This window comes from Canis lupus, chromosome 33 (genome assembly GCF_003254725.2).
Source record: "Canis lupus dingo isolate Sandy chromosome 33, ASM325472v2, whole genome shotgun sequence".
Lineage (NCBI taxonomy): Eukaryota > Metazoa > Chordata > Mammalia > Carnivora > Canidae > Canis > Canis lupus.
Window position 1 is genome coordinate 13,622,443 of NC_064275.1, and position 22,286 is coordinate 13,644,728.

Here is a 22,286-nt window from a genome sequence, read left to right on the forward strand (position 1 = left end):
AAAGTTGGAGAGGTAGATTAAGTTAGATTGGGAGTTTAACTGAGGACCATGGATTTTATTACATGGACAAATGGAGAGCTATTAAAGATTTTTGGTTTCAGTTTTAAGATATATTTGTGTTTTGAGAAAGTAACAGAGGAAAGGACTAGAAGGCAAGGAAGGATTAGAAAGGCAAGAGACTGAAGGTGGGTAGGCAACCAGTTAAAAGGCTCTGTAATGGGCCACGTAATACATGAGCAGGGTTCACAGTAGAGCAGTGCCTGTGAGAATGAAAGGGAAGGGATGGATTGAAGGGACATCGCAGAGATAGAACCAGCAGGACCTGAGGACTAAGGGCAAATGTGGGGTGGCTGAAATGGAAGTGGGGTAGTAGAGAGAAGGTGTCTTTAAGGTTTCTAGCCTTAGGAACTAAGATATTAGTAATATCACAGTGTGACAAGAACAGAATAGATTTCAGGGAGTCAGAAATATTGAGGAATTTAGTTTGGGGCTTTTAAATGCAATAAACCACTGGGACATATTTGTGCATTCTTATTGCTTTTTAAAGTGGAAAGCTAGGGTAGCCCTGGTGGTGCAGCGGTTTGGCGCCGCCTGCAGCCCAGGGTGTAATCCTGGAGACCCGGGATCGAGTTCCACGTCGGGCTCCCTGTGTGGAGCCTGCTTCTCCCTCTGCCTGTGTCTCTGCCTCTCTCTCTGTCTCTCATGAATAAATAAATAAAATCTTAAAAAAAAATAAGTAAAGTCGAAAGCTAGAAATGATTTATAATTATCTGCCACATAATTCTGAATATTTATTAAAATCTAGATGGACACATTTCCTGATGTACAGTTATTTTAAAAAAGCCTCAAAACTGTTCTAACCTTTTAACCCAGCAATTTCACCTCTAGAAATTATTCCCAAAGAAATACCTGGGGATACACACGAAGATGAATGTACAAGTTCTTTGTAAAACAGCTCTCTAAATATTTAACTCTTTAAATATTTAACAGTAAAGTTTAAACTAATTTTGTGATATCCATTTCACCACTAAACATAATGCAGTATGATACCATTTTTATAATGCTCAAAATGAAGCAAAGCTCCACAATACATTATTTGGAGACAGACACAAAGATACACTGTTTGGAGATAGACACATACGTGAAAACACTGCAAAAAAAAAAAAAAAAAAGGAAAAGGAAAAGGAAGAGGAAGAGGAAGAAGAGGTAGAGGAAAAAGAGGAAGCAGCAGCTAATGACAATATATAGCATACAAACTTGAGGAGAGGGGTTACCCATGGGAGGGAAAAAGCAGCAGAGGAGCAGAGGAGAGTTACACAGGTAACTTCAAGGGCATGTAAGAATCTAGTTCTTAAGTTGAGTCGTGGGCTCATGAGTGTTTGTTTTATTATTGGGCTTCATGATTATATATGTACTGCATATCAAAATGTTAGATTAAAAAAAATTTACTTGGCAAAAATGCACACAAACATCATATAGTAAAGTGGAAAAACATTCCCCAAAGAATATACTATTAAGTGTCCAATTTAGTAAAGATTAGTATTTGTAGGTCTAGGTGTATATTAAGGAATTTGAATGCTGATGTTTAAAATGTCTTCTTTATCCTTCCAAAATTCTCCAAATTTCCTACAAGAGAATTTTTAACTATCACTTTAATCATCAGGGAAAAAAAAGTAAAAAATCCTCTGGATGCCCAAGTAGTTCTTGAAAGGGGTTTAATACAGTTACAGCAGAAAATATAAGTGATCATACTTGTAACATTTTAAAAACATGAAAAAGGCAAGATATGGAACTCTTAAAAAACTGTAACTGAAATGGTTAAAAAGTTTACAGAAGTTTGTGGTAAGAATGAAGAAGCAATGGGTTTTAATGGTATGTAAGGACTTTATCCCCAAAGTAAAACAGTCTGTCCAACAATGCTAGCAATCCTTACATTGGTAGAGACTCCGTTAGGTTACAACCTTTCCTTTTTGAGGCTCACAAAGGTTTGGAATGCTAACTAGATCTCTCCTCTCTTCTTTTTCACTTCTCCCCTTCTCTGTAAGAGGGTTATGCGATTTGCAGGCTGGTTGGGGAGGAGTATATACTTTCCTGGTCCATGGATGCTGGCCTTGGCCATGGGATTCTCTTTGGCCAGTGGAATAGTGGTGGGCATGGCCTATGCCAGGACTGTGCAGATGCTGTAAGAGGCATCCCTCAGCCCCTTTGCCCTTTCTTTCAGCCATGACAATAGACATGCCCAGCACAGGGGTGATCCTTTCAGCCTTGGTCTGGGAATAAGAAATATGGGACACTGCAGTAGAGCCATCGCTGCTGCACCATCAGCAGACATGTATCTTGAGTGAGAGTAAATGTGTTGTTATTATTATTATAAGCCACTGTGATTTGGGCTTGTTTTTGATACAGAAAAACGGACTATCCATACATATTATATAGGAGAAAAACCAAGAATCAGGTAGGTTAAATGACCTTTCCAGAGTTTCATGTCTGAAAAATGGAAAGCACTCCAAACCAGTACATTTTCCACATACTATACACTACTTTTCTTTATGATAAAATGAACTACTGAAGAGTATCTAAGGTAAACCCATTTTTTTTTCTTTTATATGAAGTGAGACCATATGGGCCTCTGGAGTTTACTGGTCACCTGTTCCAAAGTGCTCTGCGTTCATTAAGCTCATTTTTCCTCTCTATTGAAGTTGAGTTTTTCACTAATCCAGCACATTTCCTCTCTCTGAGGAAATGAAAAGACTAATAATGGTGCAGTATATTACTTCTTTAGATTTTCAATTTTTAAAAATCCTTTCATACAAAATCTTTTATAATTCTGTCACTTTTGAGGTAGACAGCAAAGGTACTGTTGTAACCATAACCTATTCCCCACTCCAAATTCTTTAGTGCCAAATAAGATCTCTCCTTTTATAAAAAACCAGAGAATTGCAATGACATGTCTACAGATGGTGAGTCACAGCATACCACAAAATCAAAATGTAGGAGATCGAGCTGCAGCCGTTAAGGTGACCAGCAAGAATACATGGATCTCTGGGTTTGACTTCAACAGCACAACCCTTGAAATGATTTCCTTTGCATATGCACAGACATTTGGTTATTTTGTCTGGATCTCCAACTCAATGCTTCAAGCTCCTCTCTGAAACTGCTGTAGAGAGAGAGATGGAAACATGAGCTAGGGATGGCAAATGGAAATTTTATCTGTGTATATGTTTCACTAATTTACGACTTGTAAAATGTCAAACTCTCAGTTTTCCCCCCAAGTTTGAGCTTCCCCCCATAGAGAGGCAGGGTGCCAAAGGACTCTTAGAACAAAGCTAAGGAAGGCACCTTGGTGTATCCTGGGATATTTTTTCATGGGCTCAGGAAAAGTCCATGCCAGAGCACAACTGAGCCTCATGGTCCATGGATGTAGTAGCACCTTTGCTCTAGCCTGATGGAGCAGGAGCAGGGCCCCAAGGCTCAGATGTATTTTGAATTGCTCTCCATCACAAAAATGTTACTTCTGCCATCTAACCTCCCTTTTCCCTCTATTCTTACAGGTTCTTCCTCAATTGTGTTATGAGTAATTACCAATAGAATTTTAATTTAATGTTCTGTTTTTGCAGTTGTATTTTAGATGATGATATTTATGAGGTAGTTTTTACGGGCTTCCTGCATTTAAGGGGTCTCACCATATTTTTCTCATTAGGCCTCTGTTTCACCCCTGAATTGCCCTGTGGATTTTTGAGATCACTCTGGGGAGGAAATCCTGTACCTCCATTTCACAGATTGGGCAACAAATTGAGGTGGTATGATTTTTACCATGTCAATTACAAAATGAATAGGAAACCAAATGTCCTTTCTCTCACTCACAGATTTTTCCATTACACTGAGCTGCTTCTTTCATTTCCTTGCTTTGTCACCCAATTTCAATAAGGAGCACAAGAAACTGACAACTTTCAATTCAGGCTTGCACATAATAAATGTTTCTTAGCTCGATTGTTTTGCTAAAGCTTAGATGCTACAGGAGGTTTGCTGCTTCTAATCTGCTGTGGATGAACAATCTGTTTAACCAACCTTGTTAGAATAATCTCTGAAACAACTATATGTTGGTTTCAAAGAAAGATTTATCAGACTCTCCTATAAATAAAACGCATGAGCTTCAGTACATAGTTTTTTGTGATTTCTATTTTGGCTACTTAGAATACTTTTCTATTTTCTTCCTTGAGTATAGAGTAGATCCCCAATAGTCACATCCATTCCGAGATCCTTTTACATCTAATAATAGCTTCAATGTTAACATTCAAGGAATGTCTAGTATGTGTCAGGCACTATGTTAAGCACTATCCATACATCATCACATACAATTCTTTTAAAAACACTCATAAGATGAGGAAATTGAGACATAGCTACTTTAAAGTAGACCGCTCAATCTTATAGGCAAGTCAACAGTACAGAGCAAACTTGCAGAGACCATATCATTACTTCTCATTTGCCTGATGAAATGTAGTAAAATATAACTAAAAATTTTAAGGGGGTAATGGTTAAAGGAGACTTCAGTTTTACCTGTACTATTTGAATATTTCCAAACTGGTATTTATATATCAATCGTATCATAAAAAAATGAATTTAAAACAGTTTTAGCATAAACGTATGCAATTAAAAACTTTCTCACAAAGAAATATCCAGACCCAGATGGCTTCATTGGTGAATTTTCTCAAACATTTAAGGAATAACAACAACTTTATACAAATACCAGAGAACAACAACAAAAAAAGCAATTGCCAACTTATTTTATGAGGCCTGCATAGCATTACATTAAAACCTGACAAAGACACCTAAAAAAACAGGAAAAATTACAGATCAGTATCTTTTATAAACATTGATATAAAAATTCTCAACAAAATACCAGCAAGTCGAATCCAGTAATATGCAAAAAGGATAATATATCATGATTAAGTTGCATTTATTCCAAAATGCAAGGTTAGTCTAATACCCCAAAATCAATCAATATAATCCATTGTAGTAAGAGAAAAAAAAAAGGAAATAAATCATATGATCCTCTTAATAGATGAAGAAAAACATCATTTGAAAAAATGTAACATCCATTCATAATAACTCTTAGCAAACTAGGAACAAAAGGGAGACTCCTTACTCTAGTAAAGGGTGTTCATAAAAGTCATAAAGTTGGGGAAGCACTGGGAGCCTTTCCCCTAAGATCAGAAACAAGACAGGGATGGCCCTCTCACCACTGCTATTCAACATAGTACTGGAAGTCCTAGCCTCAGCAATCAGACAACAAAAAGACATGAAAGGCATTCAAATTGGCAAAGAAGAGGTCAAACTCTCTCTCTTCACCGATGACATGATACTCTACATAGAAAACCCAAAAGCCTCCACCCCAAGATTGCTAGAACTCATACAGCAATTTGGTAGCGTGGCAGGATACAAAATCAATGCCCAGAAATCAGTGGCATTTCTATACACTAACAATGAGACTGAAGAAAGAGAAATTAAGGAGTCACTCCCATTTACAATTGCACCCAAAAGCATAAGATACCTAGGAATAAACCTAACCAAAGAGATAAAGGATCTATACCCTAAAAACTACAGAACACTTCTGAAAGAAATTGAGGAAGACACAAAGAGATGGAAAAATATTCCATGCTCATGGATTGGCAGAATTAATATTGTGAAAATGTCAATGTTACCCAGGGCAATTTACACGTTTAATGCAATCCCTATCAAAATACCATGGACTTTCTTCAGAGAGTTAGAACAAATTATTTTAAGATTTGTGTGGAATCAGAAAAGACCCCGAATAGCCAGGGGAATTTTAAAAAAGAAAACCATAGCTGGGGGCATCACAATGCCAGATTTCAGGTTGTACTACAAAGCTGTGGTCATCAAGACAGTGTGGTACTGGCACAAAAACAGACACATAGATCAATGGAACACAATAGAGAACCCAGAAGTGGACCCTGAACTTTATGGTCAACTAATATTCGATAAAGGAGGAAAGACTATCCATTGGAAGAAAGACAGTCTCTTCAATAAATGGTGCTGGGAAAATTGGACATCCACATGCAGAAGAATGAAACTAGATCACTCTCTTTCACCATACACAAAGATAAACTCAAAATGGATGAAAGATCTAAATGTAAGACAAGATTCCATCAAAATCCTAGAGGAGAACACAGGCAACACCCTTTTTGAACTTGGCCACAGTAACTTCTTGCAAGACACATCCACGAAGGCAAAAGAAACAAAAGCAAAAATGAACTATTGGGACTTCATCAAGATAAGAAGCTTTTGCACAGCAAAGGATACAGTCAACAAAACTAAAAGACAACCTACAGAATGGGAGAAGATATTTGCAAATGACGTATCAGATAAAGGGCTAGTTTCCAAGATCTATAAAGAACTTCTTAAACTCAACACCAAAGAAACAAACAATCCAATCATGAAATGGGCAAAAGACATGAAGAGAAATCTCACAGAGGAAGACATAGACATGGCCAACATGCACATGAGAAAATGCTCCGCATCACTTGCCATCAGGGAAATACAAATCAAAACCACAATGAGATACCACCTCACACCAGTGAGAATGGGGAAAATTAACAAGGCAGGAAACAACAAATGTTGGAGAGGATGCAGAGAAAAGGGAACCCTCTTACACTGTTGGTGGGAATGGGAACTGGTGCAGCCACTCTGGAAAACTGTGTGGAGGTTCCTCAAAGAGTTAAAAATAGACCGGCCCTACGACCCAGCAATTGCACTGCTGGGGATTTACCCCAAAGATTCAGATGCAATGAAACACCGGGACACCTGCACCCCGATGTTTATAGCAGCAATGTCCACAATAGCCAAACTGTGGAAGGAGCCTCGGTGTCCATCGAAAGATGAATGGATAAAGAAGATGTGGTCTATGTATACAATGGAATATTCCTCAGCCATTAGAAACGACAAATACCCACCATTTGCTTCAACGTGGATGGAACTGGAGGGTATTATGCTGAGTGAAGTAAGTCAATCGGAGAAGGACAAACAGTGTATGTTCTCATTCATTTGGGGAATATAAATAATAGTGAAAGGGAATTTAAGGGAAGGGAGAAGAAATGTGTGGGAAATATCAGAAAGGGAGACAGAACATAAAGACTCCTAACTCTGGGAAAGGAACTAGGGGTGGTGGAAGGGGAGGAGGGCGGGGGGTGGGGGTGAGTGGGTGACGGGCACTGAGGGGGACACTTGACGGGATAAGAACTGGGTGTTATTCTGTATGTTGGCAAATTGAACACCAATTAAAAATTATTTTTTTTTAAAAAAAAGCCATAAAGTTAACATCATACTTAATGGCAAAACTGAAATATTGAAAGCTTTCTCCCTGCTAATACCACCTATATCCACCATAGACTAGAGTTCTTAACTGCTATACAAGGAAAGATAAAAGAAATAAAAGGGTAAGGCTTGTAAAGAAAAAAATAAAACTGATGTTATTTGCAGATGATATATACACTGAGGATGCAAAATAACCCTTAGGCCTATCGTTAAAATGAATAAGTGAATTTAGCCTGTTTGCTACAGATGTGTCTGTATATACACACACAGAACAGTATTTTTTAAAGATTTTGTTTGTTTGTTTGTTTGTTTGTTTATTTGTTGGGGAGGTGCGGAGGGAGAAAGAAAGAATCTCCAGTAGACTCCACACTGAGCACAGAACCCAACACAGAGTTTGATTCCATGACCCTAAGATCATGACCTGAGCTGAAATCAAGAGTTGGCCACTCAGCTGACTAAGCCATTCAGGTGCCCCCATAATTATTTTTATATACCAGCAATAAACAGAAAATAAAAATCTAAAAAGATACCATTTTCAGTAGTATGAAAGAATAGGCTAGTGCAATAAAATATATATATATATTTTATATATTAAATACATATATGAAACATACATATATGAAAACCAAATAAATCTTGGGTTCTACCTCACACCAGACATCAGGATAATGCTAGATGAATCACAGAACTCAATGCAAAAAGTAAAGCAATAAAGCTTCAAAAAGAAAACATAGGAGAATAACTTCATAGCATTGGGGTAAGCAAAGATTCTTAAATAAAACATAAATATTAGCCATACTCCTTTCTCCTAAAAAAGATCACTTTGAGTATATTAAAATAGGCCACTGTTTATCATAACATACCAGTAAGAGTGAAAAGAAAAGTTAAAGAGTATATATTTGCAATACATATATCTGACAAAGGACTCATATCCAGAGTATAAAAATAATTTCTATAAATCTAAAGAAAAAGCAGATAACCCAATAGCAAAAGACAAGATAGCCAAAGGTCACATAAACATATGGAAAGGGGCCCAACCTCAGCAGTCATCAGGGAAATGCCAATTAAAATGGCAATAAGACCACAGCATATCTATTATGATGACAAAATGTGAAAAAGACTCGATATTTAATGTTGATAAAGACGTGGAGCAACTGGTGCTTTCACACACCTGCTGGGAGGAGTATACATCTGTACAAGCATCTTCAAATATTATTTGGCAGGATCTGCTAAAGCTGAACATACACATACAGTATGACCTAGCAATTCCACGCCTAGTAGAAATGCCAGTAGAAATGTGTACAGATGTTTACAAAAAGACATGTGCCAGAATTTTCAAAGTAGTATTATTTATAATACTATCAACAATTCACATAAGCCCAGACGTGGGCTAGCCTGGAAGGGCATGAGCTGGGCTAGAAAGTTCTCTGCCATCAAGGGAGCAGACAGCCACAGGTTATCTGTGGACCACACTCTCTGTGGCTAGGCACCAAGTCCTTACTTGTAAAGGGGATCTGGACATTTCATCTCTGTTTCAGCCACAGGGAGAGAGATTCAGTTATTAAAACTGTAACTGTAGCTGCAGCAGTAGAGAGGGAGGGCCATGTGTGAGCGGCAGTCCAAAAGTGATCAGTCTCAAGATTTCAATGTGGAATACTGCTGTTCCTGACATGTTTAATACCCCATCCATGGTCAATGATAAAATTCTTTGGAAATCTGATGGCAGGGAATCAGGTTAAGTGAAAAAAGCAGAGAAGACAGCTTGATAGAAGTGGTTGCATATGTCTTAAGTTCACTGTAGCAAATGTTGCTGGGACAGGTCGATAATCCATCATGTTTGCAGTGCAAGGAAAAGAGCAGCGGATTTCCCTCCTCCACCCAGAACACTCCCTTCTCTAATAACAGAATATTATCTATATTCTCTTTATGCCACTTTGCACAAGCAGTTTTGCAATCTCTTCTTCTTGTTCTAATTGTTAGATTAATTTTCAGCTTCGTCATGGCTCATGTTTGTGCACCTATTTGTGTATGTGTGTGAGAGAGAAAGAGAGACATTGTCCATAATATTTTTTTACATGAGACTGAATTTCTTTCTTAATGAAAAATGCCTGTCAGGTTGTAAGATGATTACAGAATGTGGCTTTTCTGAAATTTTTAATGTGACATTTTTCTTTCATCACCAGCAGCTTAAAGTCTTCTGTGATAAACATTTGTGGTGTGAAAACATGATTTTTCTTTGTAAGTGTTCAAAGAACTAAACATATGACTTAAGAGAAGTTGAGTACGTATGTGTGGTATATGTTGTACGTATATATTTGTTGCAGGGAATACAGAAATCCACTAGTGCTGGAAATACGAGTTTCCTCAGGAAAGTTCCTGCTTTCTAGATATCCTCTTGATGTAGAGAAGAATAAGACAGTGTGCATAGAGGGTAAGCTAAAGCTAACAATCACTAGTATTCTCACACCTGCCTGTAGTTGAACTGAAACTAGAGACCTATAATCTCTAAATAAAATACCTTGTTAGTTAAATAATTACATTTCTAATGTGTGCTCAGAGATTATCTTTACTGACTACCATCTGTTACTAAAGTGTTTTCGTATGTTGACTCTGACTTATTATTCATGCTTACTCCATCCACACCCCTTCTATATGGCCATAGAAATCTCCCAAGTGAGGGTTTCTAGACTTTAGGAGTTACAAGCTCAGAGAAGAGATCTGGCAAGGCAGACAGGGAGTGAGTGGGGCCTTTCTGCCAATGCAGGAGCACTCAAGTCAAATCAGAACATAATTACTTCACAGGGTGCTGAGTAACCACAATGCATAGCCAGAAGAGACAACCTTGACAATCCCTCAAGAATATACTAACCAGGGATCCCTGGGTGGCGCAGTGGTTTGGCGCCTGCCTTTGGCCCAGGGCGCGATCTTGGAGACCTGGGATCGAATCCCACATCGGGCTCCCGGTGCATGGGGCCTGCTTCTCCCTCTGCCTATGTCTCTCCCCCCCCCTCTCTCTCTCTGTGACTATCATAAATAAATAAAAAAAATAACTATTAAAAAAAAAAAAGAATCTACTAACCAAAACCTTGATCTCATATGATACTAAAAAAATAAGTAGAGCCATCTGCATATTTGAAGAACCAAGAAACAAATCATTATCTTCGCATAAGGAAACAGAGTAAAATATAATGGGATAAAGGCTATGGAAGTAAATTTTGACCACATAATAAGAAATTTAATAATAAAACAGTGATAGTGAGAACTACTCTAATATCATTGATTGGAACAATGAATCAAACCTATTAAAAAGTACATTTCATAGGGAGGCCCATATGACAAATGGTTTCTGTTTCAATTCATATTTTTACATTAAGTAACTTAAAGGAAACATTAAATCATACTTTGCAATAATGAAATATTTAGGCAGTCTAGAAATTTTAATTATAATCAATATATATTAATTCACTGCTCTCAATCACAAAGGTCTATTTGAGGTATCTCTGCTGTGAGGCCTTAGTAATGTCCCTCTGCAGTGTTTATATAACATGCAGTCTTTATTGGTTATTTCCTTAAAATCTGCTACCACTGCTGATGCTCTTTAGTTAGAGCTGATGGTAATCTCTAAAGCAAAAACACTTGTTCTCCTATTTCGACTTGTGATAAATGAAACCTTTCCTTGATCCAGTTGAAACATTTATCATAGTCAGGGTAAATAGGAAGGAAGGCATCATCAACTATCTTTAAACAAAATATCCTGAATGTTCAACAAGACTGTGACAGAAGCAGCTAAAAATCGTTTTCAGTTGCTTAAGGATGGCTGGATTTTTCTCCACCCCTTTGCAGTAGCTTTACATATATAATTTTAAGCACAGTATTCTTTTCCACAATCCAGATATTTGCACATGACCCATATGCTAAAAGAAAAAAAAAAATAGTTGACCAGCTTAAGAAAAAGAAAGAAACAGTGAATAAAACTTTAAGTCCACAAAATAACACCATGCTTTAAAAATAACACAATCCAAAGCAATACTGTTTTTTGTTGTCTCCTTTAAAGAAAGCTTGCTTGTAAACGTCCATCAGTGAATATTTCCCCTCATTCTTTGAGACAACGTGGCAGTTGAGTAATCATGCAGGCTGCTCTAAAAATGTATGTGTGTCTAGTTAATTTAGGCAGTTTATTTTGATAGCATTCACCTCTTTTTGATTATAGCAGGTGTTTCAAGGATAAATTTGCTGAAAATTGTATTTTGTTTAAACAACAGCAGCATGTACATTTATGGCCTTACTATATTAAAAAGCATTTATTGTCTGGCAGCAATAGATACAATTACAAACATTTGTGACAGTAATTGGAGCTATTACTCCTGCATGGAGCCTCATGGAGACCAACTTATTGCCACCTGTATTTACATTTGTTACTGGTAATTGTAAAAAAGCTGATTTTTTTTTTATTTGGTGCCTTATTTTTTTTTAATTATGTGAGTATTTCTCAGCAAAAGGTCTGTCTACCAGAAAAATCTTTAAGAATTATAAATGTAGTATCTCCATTATTCAAAGAGGCAGAATCACATTTTAATGACTACTATATACATAAACTGTATTCTTGTATCCTAGCCCACAGAATATATTATACCTTTTTGCTCATGGATGCAAGAATCCTATCAATATAGCCTGTCTAACAACCAGAACACAAGTCTTAAGAAACGCTCCTTATTTCCAAACTATAACAATTCATAAATCCTTGCAGGTCAGAAACATTTAGAAAGCTCAATTTTATTAACATTCTTCTTATACCGCATCAAAACACAGCAATGGCAGAAGGTCAAAGCAAGTTACTCTCTGCATTGCTTTGGAATGAGAAAAATACCCTCTTCTCTTGCTTCCAGATACAGATGTGTCTATAATAGTAAAAAGAGAAAGCCTACTATTGTACATTTTCTGCAGGATTTGGCTTCCAATTTGAAGAGACTTAAATCTAATATAGTAATTCTGTGGTTCCTCTAGGTTCATTTAAATGGAATTCCACCTGCTGATTAATAAAGGCCTCTCTCCTCCCTCTTAGGTTTTAGCTCTTACAGTGACTAGAAAGCCCAAGGGCTCAAGACTATTGCAATGATTCTGTCCTTAGCACAATGACTCTTCCAGAAAGGTTTCTTGCTGTGAATTACCCAAGGCAACACCTGTATGGTTTATTTACGTTAATACAAAATCCAGTTGTTTGGAGTTGAAATTTAAAGTTTAAAGTCCTTTTTACAACTGCACCCTAAGAAAGCCAGACACTGATAAACAGGTAAGGATGTAAAAAAGCAGTTCAGTGAATCAAAGGCTTGAAATAATTAGAAACACATGCTGTAATACTTCCAAAGCCTTTAAAAAAATATATAATCTCTTTATCTAAATTCTTGTAATGAACCTGAAGATTTACATAATGAGTAGGAGACATTTTGGAGGAATGAAGGGGGGTACTTAGCCAACTATCTTTTAAAACAACAAAGCAGGAAATATTTAATTATAATTTGGAAAAAAATCAATTTAAGTCATTAATCAAAATTTTAATTACAATATCCACAGGGCATTAAAGCATGATAGAACATTTGTTCATTGCATTAAACACCTCATATTAAATCATTATAATATACAATTGTTTAGGAATAAATACTGTATAATTGAAGAAAAGGGCCTATGTAAGGTTTAGTTGAAAACTGATTTCACACTTTCTGCTCTTCCTTATTTCTGGGAACAGGAATAAATATTATTAATGTTTACTTGGTTTCCATTTTGGTAAAAACCCTTGTCTTGAAAAAAAAGTCATTCTACTGATAAAGACTGGTAAGACTGATCATTTTAAGAAGCCACTTTCCTTTGGTTAGATGGATGAAGCTGAGAGACTGAATATATGAATGGACAGCAGACAATGCCCAGGCCATTATATAAAATAGAATTCTGACCCACAATCTGAAGCAACTAGTCCAGGAAGTCAAACCATAACTTCTGAGAGAAATTGGCTGAAAATGGTAAGGATTTAGTAACTGCTGGTTTCCTCAGTTTTTCTCCTCACCAACCTGCTTCCAATGTAGGACCAACCAGACAAAGCCACATATCCTCCCCTAACCAGTCACATAGAAAGCCCTGCTTCTAGTTAGCCTGCCTCCAAATCTCCAGTCTTATCTGAACATTTCTGAAGGCTTCCCCTTTTTCTCACAATAAATCTTTCATATACTCCTGCCTGCCCTATGTCTGCCAAATGCAGGTGATGGTGACTAACTCCTTTGTTACAGCAAGCTGTGAATACATAGTCTTTGTTCTCATGTAGATGGTCTCTTTTTTTCCACAAAGTCAAATATGGCTTGTTTTTTATTTAAAAAAAAGAAAAAGAAAACTAAAAAAGAATAATTTTCTTCAAGAAACATTAGTTAGTGATTCAAAATTAATAAAAAATACAGAAAGTGAAATCTATATGAATAGGCAACCACATCTTTTATTTCCCCAGAAATTATGGAACATGTAGAATTCTTTGGCAGCTCAGTCTCAACTACCATTATTATTCTAGGCAGCAACTGTCAACTGATTCACTTTAAAGTTTTTAAAAAATTACTATTATGGAATTAAAAATATTTCAGTCATGATGGAAAATATTATTTTTCAATGAATTTCACAAAGTACCTCCACCTTCAACAACCACTTGTTTCTCTAAAATGACTCACTGGTGGGCTTCCCTTCTTGCTATTGGTCTATATTCTCAGATCTTCTGGTCCTTATGCTTGCCCATATTCTAACCATCCACTGTTACATGACTCTGGCTGGCTGGCCATTCCCCCAGCAAGATCTTAGACCTCCTGGTTTCACCCCAACCTGCTAAGCTTGGCCAAGCCATCTCTGCCCCCTGCCACTCAGCTAAAGTTATGGCTTATCAGTGCTAAGGATGTGTGGAACTGCTCATGATGTACTATCATGTTTTTTTTTAAAAAAAGAGGTGTAATCTCAACTGTATGCACATAAAACTACGCAGAAATGGTGATCAATATATATTAAGTGATTCTCCTGACAGCATTCTAAGTGTTTAAGATATGTGAATTCATTTAATCCCTTTAATAACTCTTTGAGATCAGTTTTATAAGGCACTCCATTGTGCAGATGAGGAAACTGAGACAGAGTGGTTGGAACTTGCCCACAGGGTCCAACGGCTAGTAAGTATTAGAGCCAGGATTTGGACTCAAGTAACCTGGATTTAGAATTCATGCAATATTGTCACTAATCAAATAGGTAAGGGCTTGGGTTGTAGGCTCAAATCTTATCTGTCACTAGGCAAAAGCAAATTGCTTCATTTCACTGTGGTTCAGTTTCTTCTCCTGCAGTAAAAGGTACCTGTAGCTAATAGGGCAGTGGAAAGGATTAAATGAATTAATATAAGTGAAGTGTTAAGAACTGTACTTGGGGGATCCCTGGGTGGCGCAGCGGTTTGGCGCCTGCCTTTGGCCCAGGGTGCGATCCTGGAGACCCGGGATCGAATCCCACGTCGGGCTCCCGGTGCATGGAGCCTGCTTCTCCCTCTGTCTGTGTCCCTGCGCCACCCAGGGATCCCCAAAAGTGTATTTTAAAAAGACTCAGATTACGATAATTCTTGACCAGTTGTAGATTTAAGTCTAGTCTGATTATAATCACAGATGTTTGCTCTTAGTTCTAAATTTCACCAGACAACTTTTGTAACACTTGTGGGCACCACTGATGGTCTAACAAAAAAAAAAAACAATAAAAAAAGAGATAAAAACACACAAGAAGACAGGGAAAGAGCTATAAAGAGAAAAAATGAGGAGGTAAAGAACAAAAGTATAAGATACATAGTCACAGTGTACAAATAATACGCACAGATAATTTGATTAGATGGCACTGACGTCTACTCTAGTTTAGCTGTCCTCAGACTGCCCTTCTAAGGAATTGACTCCAGAGCCTTACTCACTTGGTCATAACTGAAAAATTAACTAGAAAGCAGTAACCCAGGATTTGGCTGAATTTATTCACTCTTGGCAGAACTTCTGACTATGTGTTTAGACACATTATTCCAAGTTAGGGCAGATCTGAGTTGGTCACTGGGTATATAACACTCTAGAATTAATCATCAGGAGCATTCTCTATAACCAGCTCTAAAAAGGGAACTACTAATATGGTCCATTCAAGCTATGACAAAAGTCCTTCATCTTCAGTTGTGGAACATATTATTTTTGGCAACATATGTATTTTCCCAATTGTAATTTGCTTAAGCTAATATTAAAATTTGTTTGCATTCTTTGAAAACTGTCAACAGTAACAAATGGTGCCAGAAAAAAAGGATAAGCTAGCCTACTAATAAAAACCTAATTACAACATTATGGAGGATATAAAATAAAATATTAGTATATGAGAGGATCTCATCAAAGCATATATACTATAATATACAAAAACAACAGAAAAGGAGAGTTACTTTTTTCTTTTTCTTTTGGTAATTACCTGGCAAGAAGCATACAAGGAATATACTTTTGTGGGAAAAGAAAGCAAAACAAACATTTGATCCAGTGCTAAATAAAGATGGGACTTATTTACAACTAACACAAGTTTCTCTTCAGATCGTATAAATCTTTCTCCTTTTACAACTAACACAAGGTCATTTTCAAGAACTTTATAATGGATTTAAATAATTGAGGCCCTGTATTACTTATTTCCCACATCTCTATGCTACTTAAAAATTAATCTAACAGTGATCAGTAAAGCACATTGATCTGAAAAAAAACTCATTTTCCCTCAGACACAAAGCTAAATTCTCTAAATGTCCTAAATAGCCTGTGTTGAGTGAAAGATAATTGTTTTGGCCAAAAGAAAGTAGAGGGCTTGTTTTTCGTAGAGTCAGGAGTTAAGGAAGAATGGGATCTATCATGATGCAGGAGTCAACTTCTTCAGATGGAGGAGGATAGTGAGCCCTTGAGAAACCTCATCCATGACCAGATTATTTTTATTTCTGAGGCATGAAAAACATTTTTTTTATTCATTAGCCCCTTATTTTCTCAAGTCAGTGTATAATTTTGTTTTTCTTAAGTAAAGCTGAGTAAAGAATTGACCCCAAACCTGTATTTCCCATTTGATACCTCTGAAATACTTAGAGTTTGTGAAATACTAGATATAAAGACCACATGACATAGAGAAGAATTCTGAAAAAGCACTCAAATATTATTTAGGTCAGTATATTTTACCACAAAAATCTAAATTCAAAATGATATTCATATAAAGAAAAAAACCTCAAAATTTTATCTGGTATTTCAGAATGTTGCTTATAAAATTTAGCTATATAATTAATTTGGCACAGTATATCCTCATAAGATCAAGGCTGGTCATATATGGCATGAGACTAAGAGGCCAACTTTCACCTCGTTAATTCTTCCCCAGATAAGGAAATCATCGACCCTGTAAGAACCCAGGATTCTGATTACTATAATACAGGTTTGTAGTAGAATTTGACTTGTACTCAGTTTTGTAAAACTGTATGTTAGAAGTTACATTTGTATTCTTTCTTTACTCAGTTACTCCCATTATGTAGAAATCAATGGCCATACTTTAAAAAACACTCCTGTGTGAACCTATTAGGTTCTAAATGAGATGCTGAATTTCCAGTTTACTTAGCTTGAAAGTAAACTAAACTTGCTTCCTTGTGGGATTAAGATGTACCTGAGAATTCCTAACTACATGGTTATTTTAACATGTCATTCTAACTAGAATCACAATAATACTGATTTTTAATTTTACCAGATTTCTTATAAAATTAAAGAATTAGAAATTGCATTTTTACCAAAAAATCATATATTTGCAAATTATGACTTCCAGCAGGAATTGAATCAATGAAGAAATCCGTATTAATATATATCTACATATAAGATATATGCAAACAAAGAATTCACTCCTACCTAATGTAGTCAAATAATGGAGATCCATTATGTTTAGGTAAATAAATAGGCTGCAGGATCTGCCCACTTACCTTTAAGCTTATTCCACAGCTGCTCAGTCTAGTAAGATCTTTGCTGCCTTTACCCTATTGTAGGACTGCCCTAGGAGTCTAGGCTACTTCGTACCCTCTCTAGGACACAGTTTTACAAGCTCAAGTTCAGACATCCTGAGAATGAATTTGTTTCCAAGGCACTCTGAAAACAGCAATCTTTGGGGATAGATAAGGACCATATTTTTCCTAGAACCTTGATCCATAACACTGGTGCTTTTCTCCAGCCTCAAGGATAAAAACCCTTTAGTTTCTTTACTAGACGTCTCTCAAGTCCCTTCTGTAGACATTATTATAGTATCAATGAGAATAGTATTGACCAGTTTGTTCTAAAGTTCTTGTAAATTCTAAGTAAAAAGGAAGCAGGAACTTGATTAAATGGGTCAGTTCATCTGGCCCAATCTGCAAATCTTAATGCAAATGCTTTGATTACTTGCTTACTATTTGACTTTTAATCATATGTACCAAATAGATTATGTAAGGCAACTTCCAGAATATCTTCCATTCTACCATCCAGCAGGATTCCAAAACCATTTTCTAACTATGTTCTGTTGGTATACAGTCATGAAATTCCAATTTTGTTCATTATTCATCTAAACAAGATACAATTTCTAAGAAAATACATCAAAATGTATTGAGAAAATGCTCCTCAAGCCCAGGGAAACATGACAAGTGTTCCAAAACACTTTAAAGATCTATTCCTTTCTTTTTCCTTCTTTACATTGTGGATTCACTCAACAACAATTTACTAAATCTTAGTTAAGACAAAACAATGGAAACTGAATCCCACCACCTTAAATCATTCATATAATCAGGAGTACCCCTGACCCTGAAATTGCCTTATGAAGCTCGATTTGAACAAAATGTGTTGTATCCTCTCTACCTTATTGTCAGTCCTAATCGTGACTTTCAGTTGTGGTAGTACACGTTCCACTTCGAGACTCCATTCTGCAGCATCTGTTGTGGATTCCAAAATATCTTCTTGTTTGGCAGACTCGTTCATATCCTAAGAAAGGAAAGATATCACAAGATTGAGAGTTTATAAAAAGAAACAGTAAAATTTTGAGGCATTTTAGCAGGACTGCACAATTTATATCAAGCATGGTAGTGTTAAAATTACAGTGGCAGAAGTTCTTATCTGTCCTTCTATCCACATTGAAGGAAAACAATGCACAAACCTGCTAGGATAGCAAAATTAGCATTTTTAAAAAGAAGCAAATATATGATTTCAACCATTCTGACAAAAAAAAAAAACACACAATGCTTTTGAGATATCAGAGTGAACTCAATGGGAATACTATCAAGTGAACAAGTCATTTAGTTATGTTAATTGGTAACAGTAAAGGAGTACAAACATTCACACATTTGGTAAGAAAACATTGTCTCAGTTTGAGTTTTCTATACTGAAACACAGACCTCCAATCTGAAAGACAAAAAAGACAAGATCCCAGAAGCCAAGAAGTCACTACTTACAAATTTTTTATCCATAATTAAAGTGATATTTGTTAGGTCAAACTATAACATAGCTTTAAAATGTGGTTTAACACAGACCTATTTGAACTCAGATAGGGTGGAGGCCACATTTCTGCATTTGATTTCCACTGTTGAGAAATAAAATCAATTCAAGCCTGTTTTTGAATTACAAAAGGAAAATTTTTTCTCTCTTCTTTTTCATTTTCCCAGCCTTTCAGCATTAAGTATATCTAGATCTGAAAATGTGAAGAATATACAAATTAATGATTTAACAATATAGCCTAACACATTAATTTTAGTAGCAATTTTTTCTTTAAGCTTCCTTGATAAAAGAAAATGTACAGAAAACATGTAAAAATTTATTAATATAGAAAAAAAGAGACCTGAGAAACATAAACAGCCAGATACAACGTAGACGGAGTCTAGTTTGAACAATCCATAAAAAGATGTTTTTGAGACAATCAGGGAAATTTGAATGTGGAAGAGTATTAGATGATATAAGGAATTATTACTAATTTTGTAGGTATTATAATGGCATGATGGGTTATCATGCCAAGGCCTTCTAGAGACAAATGCTGAAATATTTACAGGTAAATGGACATGATGTCTTAAATTTACTTTAAGATTCTACAAGGCAAAGGAAAAAAGAGATTGCATAAATAAGCTCATGGTGAAATTTCATTCTCAGTGTGAATTTATGTCACTAAAAGACATTTCTGAAACAGAAGTTCATTAGACTAGTCTTTCCAATCCAGTCTAACGCTAAGAAAAACCTTATATTGAGATTTGTATTTTGGTGGGAGATTGAGGTGTTTAGGGGCTTTAAACTCCCAACTGAGTCTCTAGAGCACCACTGGCATGAGAAAGCCTCTCTCTCCTACCTCCTAGCTCATATTAGCAAGTCCTGAACAGACTCAGAACCTTAAAAGGAGCATATGTTGCTTTCTGTTCAGAAATTCAGGGAGCTGTATAGTTCTAACCATGCAATTAGAGGATGGATAAGTAATACAATGCTTTCACATTCTACAATATGTGATCTGAATTTTTTCAGGTATATTCTACTTAAAAAAACAGAAGCATAAAAAATATAAGCATTAATATAAGTAAAATGTGGAAATTCTAAGTGGAAAATGTTTAAGATTCCGCTTTAAGCATTAAGGTGCTCACTTTAATATAGAAACATTGTATTATTTTGAGTACTAACAGAATACACTACGTACATCTATGTGAACTGAATCAGGGTAGCACAAGAGCACCATGGCTGGAGAGAGGTGGCAAGTGGCAGTATGCACAAGACAGACATGGGTGAAGTTTTATGAGACATGTGACAGCAGGAGAAGAGATACTGAGTCTCCCAGTTGAAACCTAAAGACATGGGGAAAGTTTTCTCTCATGTCACCCCACCCTGGCACCCACAGCATGCATATACTTGGAAGAACTAGGTGCTTGCTCACTCATTGGCACATCCCAGTACCTGTCCCTAGTTCGAGGAGGCCCAATTCTGACTGGCTTATTTTCTGTACCAAACAGAGTAGACTGATGGGGATGGGGTGGGGTGGAGTGGGAAGAGGTATGCACTGCTAGTGGTACGTAAGTCCCGACATTTGGGGGCTGTGTGTGTGGCTTGCTCCTGCCATGGTGATGGGCCCCCACACCCCAATCCCACAGAGCCAGGCTGAACCAAAGGGGCATGTCCTTTGTCCTCTCAGCAGCAGTTTTGAATGATTCTTAATAGAATGCAGATGTTCTGGTCACTGATTTAAAAATAAGTTTGGTTTATGGAACCACCATTTGAGTGAACTGCAGTTAGGTACTGCTGATTAAATCCTGGAGCCAATTCTCAACTCCATTCCCCTCATTCCCATTCCTTCTTCTTCCCTTTCCCTACAGGAAGGTGGAGTCCAGAATCACCAAACAAGGCTGGTGAGGGTACTCGTCCGAAGTCCCACTTTCTTCAGGGCTGAATTCATTGGATTGTTCAAGTTGTGCAGAACATACTCAAAAATTTTCCTCAAGGAAGGGCACATTTTTCTAGTTTTCCCAAAGGAATACAGGTTAGCAGTGGCCCTATCTGAATCAGATCAGAATCAAAGAGTTACTAAAGTACATGGAAATCACACACTGCATTAAGACATCCCAGGGCAAAAGCTACTGTTTGCCTTATATTGGGCCCTTTAGTAAGTTGCATTTACTCTTCTTAAGTTCTTATTTGGTTCCCTTAAGCAATGATTTGCAAATTCCTATTCCCAATATCCTAAAGTGATTTAATATAGCAGCTTAAATGTTTTCACTCACTCCTAGGCCACAGTTAATATATTGGGGGGAAATGGCCCAATTACTAAATGAGGAAGGGCAAAAAGAGATCATTAGGCTTGGTAGAGCAGCATTAACTTATTCAAACTATACAGTCTCTTTCTGTTTCTATGTTTGCACATCTATTTCCTAACCTTGTTCCTCAGTCAAAATTTCCTAATGCCTAATAACTGGATACATTAACTGAGCAAGCCCTACATATGAAGTAGAAATCACTTTAAAATTATATCATGTCTTAGTTATAATAACTTGAGAAAACCTTTCCTTCCCAATTGTATCTCCATTTAACAAATGGTACTTTATGTGGATATATTAGAAAACAGAAATAAACTGCTGTTTTCTCTTAATCAAAATTTTATATCAGCATGACAAAGTCCCAGTCCTTCTCTAAAAACACATTAACTAAGTAAGATAAAACATAGCTCCTGGGAAATTGTGTTTTCTAGCTAATGCTGCTGAAGAAACAATTAGAAGCTCAATAAGACACAGGCTATCCAGAAGTCTTTACTTATACTTAATTAATTTACCAGTAAGCCATTTGTAAAGCTTCTATAACATGCAAGGTAAGAATCCAGGCACTGTGTTTGGTGTGGGAAGATAAAAGGATTTAATCCCTGCCTGCAGAGTTTATAGCCTGTTAGGGAGAGTCTTGGGCTAGTTTATGGAGGTAATAAAAGGACCCAAGGGAAAAAAAAATATGAAAACTGACCCTAAGACTGCCAAAGGAAGAACTAAAGACAACAGTCTAAACCATCCTATAATATAAACCTGGGCAAAAAGAGTGAGGATCAAACATGCAATGTTAAAAGCCTGCTTAGAATCCTGTTGCAAGTAGTAATCTCTTTTCCCAAGAAATATTAATGGGAGAGTTAAGCATCTGAATACTATATTCTGTATATGTTTAAACATATAAACACATACAGTTGGATGTCTGTGTGTGTGTATCTGTGTATATATGTGTGTGTGTGTGTGTGTGTGTGTGTATAAAATTGGATGTGGCTAGTCTTATGGTTACAGGATTAGAATAAGGGAAGGCTTCACATATCAGCAGGGGAGGGTAAATAAAGCCCTTTGCAGTCTCTGAGCTGTTGGATAACCTACATAGTGCTGTGAAGCTGTCACTCTAGGTTAAATGCAATACAAAATTTGA

At 36.6% G+C, this 22,286-nt stretch overlaps 1 protein-coding gene and 1 long non-coding RNA gene across 2 annotated transcripts in view; one reads left to right on the forward strand and one right to left on the reverse strand.

Moving 5' to 3' along the window:
- The window catches only part of LOC112678913 (uncharacterized), a 164,731-nt gene that overhangs the window by 77,624 nt on the left and 64,821 nt on the right, over positions 1-22,286 (forward strand). The window lies entirely within an intron of this gene.
- Positions 1-22,286, reverse strand: part of IFT57 (intraflagellar transport 57) — a 53,426-nt gene that overhangs the window by 7,692 nt on the left and 23,448 nt on the right. The window contains exon 6 of the mRNA XM_025478334.3: positions 18,234-18,356. Coding sequence (XP_025334119.1) covers positions 18,234-18,356 — 123 coding nt within the window. The remainder of the gene's footprint in view (positions 1-18,233; positions 18,357-22,286) is intronic.